The 10,591-nt window shown below is 39.5% G+C and overlaps 2 protein-coding genes across 2 annotated transcripts; one reads left to right on the top strand and one right to left on the bottom strand.

Moving 5' to 3' along the window:
* Nucleotides 1-130: 130 nt before the first annotated feature.
* Nucleotides 131-6,059, top strand: LOC306968173 (mannose-1-phosphate guanylyltransferase catalytic subunit beta; the record flags this gene model as incomplete). Its single annotated transcript, XM_079563491.1, has 8 exons — nt 131-529; nt 609-698; nt 772-851; nt 1,516-1,631; nt 4,766-4,863; nt 4,948-5,016; nt 5,090-5,148; nt 5,939-6,059. Exons 1-8 carry the CDS (start codon nt 338-340, stop codon nt 6,057-6,059), a joined length of 825 nt encoding a protein of 274 aa, XP_079419617.1. The 5' UTR covers nt 131-337.
* On the bottom strand, nt 6,053-10,391 carry asnsd1 (asparagine synthetase domain containing 1). The gene is made up of 4 exons (XM_079563428.1): nt 10,316-10,391; nt 8,794-10,248; nt 7,220-7,401; nt 6,053-6,429 (listed from the first exon to the last, which is right to left on the bottom strand). The coding sequence occupies exons 2-4, from the start codon at nt 10,189-10,191 to the stop codon at nt 6,183-6,185; spliced, it is 1,827 nt and encodes a 608-aa protein (XP_079419554.1). The 5' UTR covers nt 10,192-10,248; nt 10,316-10,391; the 3' UTR covers nt 6,053-6,182.
* Nucleotides 10,392-10,591: the final 200 nt, after the last annotated feature.

Raw genomic sequence — 10,591 nt, 5'->3', positions numbered from 1 at the left:
AATGTTTGTAAATGTTTATAATTTATCATTATCGACATTTTTCCCAATGAACCACAACGGCAGAAACACGAGGTGGAAAAAACTATTAAAGTTAAAGACCAAAACATGTTTAGAAAGGTAAAAATCACGTGATAAAAATGTAAACAAAACAATACCGGAAGTTCACGTTAGCATCTAGCATACTGAGCATCTCGCGACATTTCAAGCCACATCTCAAAGTTTAACGTTGCTCGAGGTTTGGCAAGTTATCTGGGCTTTGTAAAGTATAAAATATCTTCATCGTTGCTCTTGCGTGAAAGCAAAAGGCCAGTGAGTAAACTATTATTGACTTGTTGAAATGAAAGCCGTGATCCTCGCCGCTGGATACGGGACCAGGCTCCAGCGGGACGTGCTGGCTGACAGCAGCGGCAGATACGCTCACCTGGCCGGGGTCGCCAAACCGCTGCTGCCGGTGGGACGCTGCGCGCTCGTGTCGCACTGGGTCAATGCCCTGACCGCCTCTGGGTGTGTGGACTGCGTTTATGTCGTTGTAAGTGGCTTTAAGTTTGCGATTGAAATGTCACAAGGCAATTTGAAGATAAGTAAACTTGTGCTCTTCTCTCTTTCAGACCAATGCGCTTTACTGTGCCGCGTTTGAAGAGTGGGCAAAACAGTTCCCAAATGTCAAGATTATCAGCGATGGCACAAGAAGCAATGAGGTCCATTTATTTCTATACACTTGTGCTTTATGGTGTTGTGATTGCTTTTTTACCCTAAACTAATGTCTTGTAGGAGCGCCTTGGGGCTGTGGCCTGTCTCCAGCTTGCAGTGAAGCATTTCCAGATTGAAGACCACGTTATAGCAATTGGTGGGTAAGTGTTGTACTCGAATGAATGGAGACACAAGCCAGTTAAACTGTTAACTCCCGCCTGAACCGAGAGCATTTTCTCCAAAAACTAAATTGATCTTTTTCCTCACAACCATCAGATTTTTTTTCATCACTTTTTTTGTTGGGCAGTCATCTCATTTTTGTCAAATTTTCGTGACTTTTTTGTCACATTTTCATCAAATTTTTCGATTTTTTTTTTTGTCAATTTCTTTGTCACTTTTTTGTCACTTTTTCGTCAAATTGTTCGCATTTTTTTGTCAAATTGTTATCACTTTTTTGTCCATTTTTTGTCACTTTTTCGTCCATTTTTTTTCACTTTTTTGTAAATTTTTTGTCCATTTTTGTCATTTTTTTGTACATTTTTAGTCACTTTTTCTTCCATTTTTTCCTCACTTTTTTGTCATTTTTTTGTACATTTTTGTCATTTTTTTGTACATTTTTTATAAATTTTTTGTCACTTTTTCGTCAATTTTTTCTCGCTTTTTTCACATTTTCATCCTTGTTTTCGTCTCAGTTTTGTTGATATTATCACACCTTTTTTCCAGAAGCTTTTGGATTGGGGTAAAGCTGGAGAAAATGTGCTCGGTTCAGGTGGGAGTTAAGGGGTTAATCCATCACTTCTCATGGTTCTTTCCCGTTTCCAACAGAGACACACTTTTCAAGGAAGATTTCAGTTTAACTCAAGTCATTAAAAGATTCCATGAGCTTCAAGCAAAAAGTGAAGACAGCTGTCAAGTCCTGTCCTACCAGTGCAAAGAGGAGGGTGGGTCTTGCAGAAATTATAAAAAAGTTAAAGGTTCAATGTCAATAATATTACAGCTGTGACTTCTTAACCCCCGCCTGAACCGAGGCGCATTGTCTCCAGTTTGGCTTTACCCAAATCTAAAAGCTTCTCGACTGGAGGGCAACAGTGTAACACCTCATTTGAAAGCTAAGGCCTAAAAAAGTGATTGTAACTTTGTTGTCACATTTTTTAAGAGTTTTGTCGAGTTTGTCCCTTTTTTGTCGCCTTTTCATTGCTTTTTTTGTTGCACTTTTGTTGCTTTTTTGTTGTGTGTTTTCACCATGTTTTTGTTGCTTTTTTTTTATTATTTGAATCGCTTTTCCAGCATGTTTTTATGTCATTTTTTGAAGCGTTTGTCATGCTTGTCTATTTTTTTTTTACTTTTTCATTGCTTTTTTTGTTTTCTTTTTTTGTAGTTTTTTTGTTGTTTGTCACATTTTTTGAAGCGTTTTGTTGCTTTTTCATCGCTCATGTTTTTGTCGTGTTCTCACCATGTTTGTCACATTTTGTATTTTGTATTTTGCTTTTCCGGCAATTTTTTTGTCGCTTTTTGTTGCATTTTTGTTGCTTTTCCAACCTCTTTTTCGTCGCTGTTTTGATGCTAGAAGCTTTTAGATCTAGGTAAAGCCAAACTGGAGAAAATGTGCTCGGTACATGCAGTGGTTAAACCTCTGTTCGCTCCTAAACCGCTCTGTTCGTTCCTAAACCGTTCTGTTCGCTCCTAAACCTTTCTGTTCGTTCTTAAACCTTTCTGTTCGCTCTTAAACCGTTCTGTTCGCTCTTAAACCGTTCTGTTCGTTCTTAAACCGTTCTGTTCGCTCCTAAACCTTTCTGTTCGCTCCTAAACCTTTCTGTTCGTTCTTAAACCTCTCTGTTCGTTCTTAAACCGTTCTGTTCGCTCCTAAACCTCTCTGTTCGTTCTTAAACCGTTCTGTTCGTTCTTAAACCGTTCTGTTCGTTCTTAAACCGTCCTGTTCGTTCTTAAACCGTCCTGTTCGTTCTTAAACCGTTCTGTTCGTTCTTAAACCGCTCTGTTCGTTCTTAAACCGTCCTGTTCGTTCTTAAACCGTCCTGTTCGTTCTCAAACCTCTCTGTTCGTTCTTAAACCGCTTTGTTCGTTCCTAAATCTCTGTTCGTTCCTAAATCTCTCTGTTCGTTCCTAAATCTCTCTGTTCGTTCCTAAATCTCTCCGTTTCATTCTTAAACCTCTCTGTTCGTTCTTAAACCTCTCTGTTCGTTCTTAAATCTCTCTGTTCGTTCCTAAATCTCTCCGTTTCATTCTTAAACCTCTCTGTTCGTTCTTAAACCTCTCTGTTCGTTCTTAAACCGCTTTGTTCGTTCCTAAATCTCTCTGTTCGTTCCTAAATCTCTCTGTTCGTTCTTAAACCTCTCTGTTCGTTCTCAAACTGTCCTGTTCGTTCTCAAACTGTCCTGTTCGTTCATAAACCGTCCTGTTCGTTCTGAAACCGTTCTGTTCGTTCATAAACCGTCCTGTTCGTTCTTAAACCGTTCTGTTCGTTCATAAACCTCTCTGTTCGTTCCTAAACCGCTCTGTTCATTCATAAACCTCTCTGTTCGTTCTTAAATCTCTCTGTTCGTTCTTAAACCGTTCTGTTCGTTCTTAAACCGTTCTGTTCGTTCTTAAACCGTTCTGTTCGTTCTCAAACCTCTCTGTTCATTCTTAAATCTCTCTGTTCGTTCTCAAACCGCTCTGTTCGTTCCTAAACCTCTCTGTTCGTTCTTAAATCTCTCTGTTCGTTCTTAAACCTCTCTGTTCGTTCTCAAACCTCTCTGTTCGTTCTCAAACCTCTCTGTTCGTTCCTAAACCTCTCTGTTCGTTCTTAAACCGCTTTGTTCGTTCTTAAACCTCTCTGTTCGTTCTCAATCCTCTGTTCGTTCTTAAACCGTTCTGTTCGTTCTCAAACCTCTCTGTTCGTTCTCAAACCTCTCTGTTTATTCTTAAACCGCTCTGTTCGTTCTCAAACCGTTCTGTTCGTTCTCAAACCTCTCTGTTCGTTCTTAAACCTTTCTGTTCGCTCCTAAACTGTCTCTGTTCGTTCTTAAACCGCTCTGTTCGTTCATAAACCGTCCTGTTCGTTCATAAACCGTCCTGTTCGTTCATAAACCGTCCTGTTCGTTCATAAACCGTCCTGTTCGTTCATAAACCGTTCTGTTCGTTCATAAACCTCTCTGTTCGTTCATAAACCTCTCTGTTCGTTCATAAACCGTTCTGTTCGTTCTTAAACCTCTCTGTACGCTCCTAAACTGTCTCTGTTCGTTCCTAAACCGCTCTGTTCATTCATAAACCTCTCTGTTCGTTCTTAAACCGTTCTGTTCGTTCTCAAACCTCTCTGTTCGTTCTTAAACCGTTCTGTTCGTTCTCAAACCTCTCTGTTCGTTCTTAAACCTCTGTTCGTTCTTAAACCGTTCTGTTCGCTCCTAAACTGTCTGTTCGTTCCTAAACCGCTCTGTTCATTCATAAACCTCTCTGTTCGTTCATAAACCGTTCTGTTCGCTCCTAAACTGTCTCTGTTCGTTCATAAACCGCTCTGTTCGCTCCTAAACTGTCTCTGTTCGTTCCTAAACCGCTCTGTTCATTCATAAACCGTTCTGTTCGTTCTTAAACCGTTCTGTTCGCTCCTAAACTGGCTCTGTTCGCTCTTAAACCTCTCTGTTCGTTCTTAAACCACTCTGACGCTCTCGTCTCTCTACACAACTAAACAATTCTAACACTCTCTTCTCTGCGTCTCAATGGCGTCTCCTTGTCGTTGCCGTGGTGTCCCCGTTCCGCTGCGTTGTCAGCCGGCCGCTGGGCTGCTCTCTCCGTAAAGTAGCTAATGGCGGCGTCCAGCTGTCAGTCCGCGGCGCTAAATGACTGCTCTATTATGGCTCATTGGTCTTTTTACGTTGTATCAACTGAATTGAAATTGCACATTTTCTACTTCCATTAACACAATAATTAAAGTAGTTGCAACAGAGTCCATGGATGACTTACTAGAGTGTATTAATAACAGGTCACGTTATATTTTACCTTGTGTGATAGCAGCTTCAAAATTCTTAAGAGGTTAAAGGTAATTTGGATTATTTGTGTAAGAAACTTGTTGTAACTTCAGAAACCCGTAAATATGGTATACTGGAAGTGGATGAGGAATCGCGCGCCCTCCGTATGAAGGAGAAGCCGCTTCCCACGGAGACGACATCGAGACGAGCAGTAAGTTCAAAATCACTCCAGAATTCAAAATGAGTGAATATTATGACAATACTTTTGAGATGACGTGTCTGCATTGTGTTTCAGTGCCCTTGTTATTACATGTTTTCAAAGAACAGCTTGCCTCTATTAGACGCCTTTCTTGAGGAAAAGAAGGTAAAACATTTTCCTAAGAATGCTTTCGAAATACACATTTTTATGTCAACTTGTATTGCTTCATGTACGACAGAATGCACCAATAGAAGAAAAAGATGCACCAGGGATTTTTGTGTCATGGATCATTTCAAGGTAATGTAACTCAATCTTAACCCCTTAAACTCCCACCTGAACCGAGCACATTTTCTCCAGTTTGACTTTTTACCCCAAAAGCTTCTGGAAAAAAGGTGAGAAAATAGCGACAGAACTGAGACAAAAACAATGATGAAGATGTGAGAGAAAAAAAGTGAGTAAACTTAGACAAAAACAGTCAAAAAATTGTCCAAAAAATGACGAAAAATAGACCCAAAAAAAAATGACAGAAAGTGACAAAAAAATCGACCAAAAAATGGATGAAAAAATGATGAAAAAGTGGCAAAAAATTTCACCAAAAAATGACAAGAATTCACCAAAAAATTATGAAAAAATGACAAAAAAATGACCAAAAAAATGAAAGTGGCAAAAAAATTACAAATTGACCAAAAAATGATGAAAAAATGACAAAAAATACAAAAAAGTGACAATTGACAAAGAAATTGCAAAAAAAATTACAAAAAAATTACAAAAATGTGACAAAAAATGTACAAACAATTTGACCAAAAATGTACAAAAAAGTTACAAAAATGAGTTGAAAGCCCCCCAAAAATAATGGGAAAAAAATTCTGATGACGTGAGGAAAAAGATCCATTCAGATGAGTTTTGTAGATCTTAGCTTTCAAATGAGGCGTTACACTGGCCTACAGGATTTGGCTATAGCTGAACTGGAGAAAATGCTCTTGGTTCAGGTGGGAGTTAAGAGGTTAATATGCCTAAATGAGCCTCAGTTTTTGCATTGTGAGTCTTGTTCTATATCTGATACACAATTCAAATATGTCACTTGCAGGAAACCAGTGTACGTCTATCCAATCTCTGGCCGCTTTGATGTTGGAAATTTGCCCTCCTACACCGAATGTGACCTCTATTTCAAAGAAAAACTACAAAACATTGAATCCTACATGGTCTAAATACATTTTATTAATTACTGTCAAAATCCAAATGTAAAGCAATTATTTTTGAAATGACATTTCTGTAATGAATCTGTTTTCTATTTATTTGATTTTACCTCCTGTCGATTATAATAAATCTATTCATCCGGTTAGAAGCCTTGTGCACTTGTCTGATGCCTTTTCGCGGTTGTCCTCCATTTTGGCGATGCGGGATCCAAACTGCATGGCTCTTTTGGGCAGGACGGCGGACTGACCCAAACCGAGCCGTTTAGCTGCGAGTCTCAAAAGCAGTTTTTCTCCAACTCCACGAGGTAGAGACAGGTCGGCTTTAGTCCACACAGGCAGAGAGTTCAGGAAGCTCACCACGTCCTCATCCAAGTACGGAAACCTTGGGAAGATAAATTAATCAATAGATTTCTTTTCTGAATTCATTAAAGCCATAGCAGAATCAATAAAGTAACTCTCCTCTTTTGTGCAATACACATACCATATTAAATGTTATCTTTTTTTTTTTTAAATAACTGCATGTCAACTCTAGTGATAAACAGTAATTGAAAGCATTAAGTTTCTCCTTAGGGTTGGCAAGACTTGAGAACACAATAAAATTACCTCTTAAAACCAGTGTTAATTTCGTCGACTAAAATATTTAGTCTTAATTTTAGTCAAAGTGTTATTTTTGACGACTAAAATTGGACTAAAACTAAATTAAAAGTTTCTCATGAGACTAAAACTATGACTAAAATGTCCAGATATTTTAGTCGACTAAAATAAGACTAAATAAAAATGAAAAGGAGAGACTAAAATCATCCAAACTTCTATTGACCGTCTGAAAGAGCCTCAGATCATGTAAATTCACTACCAAAGGATCAGCTCTGAGCTTTGTTCATGTGGAGCAGCTCCATGAAGCAGAGGAACAAGATTAAACATGATTATAATGAATATTATTAATGCAAAGTCGACTAAATTCGTCTTAAATTTAGTCGACTAAATTTACTTGCAATTTTAGTCGACTAAAACTAGACTAAAATTGAAGATATTTTTTTGACAAAAACTAGACTAAAATCGAATAACATTTTTGTCAAAAGACAAAGACTAAAACTAAATTAAAATATGTTGTCAAAGTTAACACTGCTTAAAACCAAGGAAAGCTAATACAGTTTGTTATACTGGTGACTCACCTTGCCTCTTTCCCGTGGTCTCCTATCACCCTGTCGTCTCGGCCCAAGTTCCGGGTAGAGATCCGGCCCAGCTCCATGGCCAGTTCATCCAGGAGTCCCCGATGTCCCGAGGTCTTGAAACGGACTCTGTGTCTGGAGTATCCCGCCAGCTGCTCATCCGCCCCGATACCTGTCAGAATGACCTGAAACAAGAAATGAGAGGTCAGCGTGGCGCCTTTACTTTCCTTCCCAGTGGTCTCTAGGACGATCCAGGACCCGGTGTTTGGAAGGTTTTCACTCCTGACGGATCCTCTCACCCTCTAAATGTCATTTTCTCTATCTGTCTTTTAACTCAGAGTGCGTTTGTGTTCACCCACATGTGTAGGTTTGGACTTTTTAGCTGCTTGTGTTAAATATGAACTGATCTGAATTTTCTGCAGTGTGGCTCAAACCCCTTAACTCCCACCTGAACCGAGAGCATTTTCTCCAGTTTGGCTTCACCCCAATCCAAAAGCTTCTGGAAAAAAGCTGTGGAAATAGCAACAAAACTGAGACGAAAACAATGATGGAAATGTGACAAAATGTTACCCAAAAAAAACCCAAAATATTATGAAAATTTGACCAAAAAATGATTTAAAAAAAATGGACAAAAATGTGATAAAAAATGACAAAAATTGGATTAAAAAATTTTTACGAAAAAATGACAAAAAATGGACAAAAATTGGATAAAAATTTTTACGAAAAAATGACAAATTTGACAAATGACAAAAAATGACAAAAATGTGATAAAAAATGACAAAAAATTTACGAAAAAAATGACAATGTGACAAAAAATTGACAAAAAAATGACAAAAATGTGACAAAATATTACAAAAAAAATACAAAAATACTATGAAAATTTGACAAAAAAATGACAAAAAATTGACGAAAAAATGACAAAAAAGACAAAAAAATGACAAAAATGTGATAAAAAATGACACGATATTGATAAAAATTGACCAAAAAATGACAAATGTGAAAAAAATGACAAAATGTTACCAAAAAAATACAAAAATATGATAAAAATTAAAAAAAAAAAATGGCAAAAATGTGATAAAAAAAGACCAAAAAATGACTAAAAAGTTACAAAAATTAGTTGAATACCCAACCAAAAAATTATGGAAAAAAAATCTGATGACGTGAGGAAAAAGATCCTCTCAATTCAGGCGGAAGTTAAGAGGTTAAATCTTAGTGCAAAAAATGTTCTAGGTGCCATTTTTAATATTCTGAAAAATTGTCAATAAATAATAATACAAAAACACATGCGGCATTCTCAATTATCGATATGGTGCTTTTTAATTAACAGGTCTACAGTGAATCCTGGTTTCGAAAAGTGGAGAGATGTGGTGCAATAATTGAGTTTTATCGATGTTCATACTCAAACACAAAGCCACATTTGTTTGTTTTTAGTATGATGATATTATTTTCCTTATAGTAGGGCTGGACAGTTACTTTTAATCCCTATATTGATTCAATGTTATGCTGCCCAGTCACACTCTCCCCACTTCCTATCTATACTTTCCCATACTCCCAGTTCAAGTCTAAAGTCCGCTCACCTTTGCTGCGGATGTGAACGGCCTCTCGTCACCGCTCTCTCCGACGAACCCTCTTCCTCTCGCGGCGAACCACACGGCGCACCCAATACTGTCATCCAGCACCGTGTCCAGGGGGTAAACCAGATGGCAAATCCTCTCCCGCCGCTCCTCCTGAAGCTCCTCCTGCGTCACATTAATCTCCACAAAATTCCACTTCCTCCCCGGGTTCAGAGCTCGCAATTCCTCCAAACCGGCCCTTCCGGTGACCCTGTCCGGCACGTCGTAAGGACAAGTCGCCGACGTTGCGCTGTAGTTCTCCGTGCCCGCGTTTAACTTCTTACTTTTATTCTTTTTCGACTTGTTACCGACGTCTTTCTGTGTCTTCGGCGCGTGGAGCTTGAATGCGACGTTCAGAAGGTCGATTGGTTCGTGGATGGGGATGTGACGATCAGCCAAAGCAGCTAAAATCATAGAGTCGATCCCGCCAGAAAACAATATGGCAACATCAGCCTGGTCTTTTATCGGTGATTCAGTTTCTTGAATGTAAGGCAAAGACTGGACGCGTCGCCTCACTGCCTCACTTAGAACATCAATGAGAGCATGAACTTCACTGGTTTCCTCACACCTCGCCAGCAGTTGCTCTAAATCCTTCCCATTTAGCTGATTATTTGATTCACTTACTTTTTCTTCTGAAGTATTTGGTAAACACATATTCAAAGCAGCGACTGGTGACGGCATGACAAGTCTTGACTGATTCGTAATCGCGACGCAATCATCATGAACCGTTTCCCATCGAAGTTCATCATCACCTCCTCCATTTCCTCCATTGTCCCATTGAAATACCTCAAAGGAAATGCCTTCACCGATCGTCTTCAGGGGAATCCTGTACAAGCCGACGGCAGGGACTTCTTTCCAAGCGCAATCTCCCAAGTTATGAGCAGCCACGGAGGAGAGAGTGAAGATTCCGGCGTCCCGATCGAATCTCCACAATAAACTGCGTCTGCCGAAGAAGTCTCGTCCGAACCAGAGGTAATCCCCGGCCTTTTGGTGGTAAACGAACGCCCACGGTCCTTGCATCGAGGAGAAGACGTGAAGTATTTCCGAAGGGCTGTCGCAGGACGCTAAACGCTTGGAAATCACAGCAGTGTCGTTTTCGTTCGGTGAAACAGGCAGGCCTCCGAAAACCTCGCCGTTCCACAAGAGGACGTTCCCGTGGGGATCTTGAATCGGCTGAGGAGTCAGAACCCCTCTCATATGAAGAACATGAGCAGAAAACAGACACGTGTGGCTGAAATCAGAGGCTCGGACGGTGAGATTTTGGCCGCAGTTTGGTCCGCGCTTTTGTAGTTGTCCACAAACGGTTTTGTCCGGTTCTGGAGGAGCAGGTGAGGCACTCAGCTGACAAAATATCCCACACATGGTTCGTCTAGATGGCTTAGATGTCTTGCAGTTCTTTCTTCATGATGTCCAGTTCCTCTGTTAAAAGACAATGTTTTGAATCTTACTTTTGTTTCACACTAATGCGACTGTACTTGAGACTTACTTTTACACGAGCTGAGAGTTTTGCTTCTGTCTGCCAGGAAAAATATGTTGCTGTTGCGCTGCTGGGTGTAAACTTTCTGCAAAAAAAAGAAAACAATTTTTTTTTACATATGCCCGATCTGAATGTCTGTCTGACTTTGCACCACAGCAGCTGAAAAAGGGGGTAAAAAGGTCCCACATTTAACAAGTGGAATCAAAGTGCTTCACATGGATTAACCCCTAAACTCCCACCTGAACCGAGCACATTTTCTCCAGCTTTACCCCAATCCAAAAGCTT

This window comes from Gobius niger (genome assembly GCF_951799975.1).
Source record: "Gobius niger genome assembly, chromosome: 9".
Lineage (NCBI taxonomy): Eukaryota > Metazoa > Chordata > Actinopteri > Gobiiformes > Gobiidae > Gobius > Gobius niger.
Note: the sequence above shows the minus strand (reverse complement) of the source record. Positions and strands in the feature narration are given on the sequence as shown.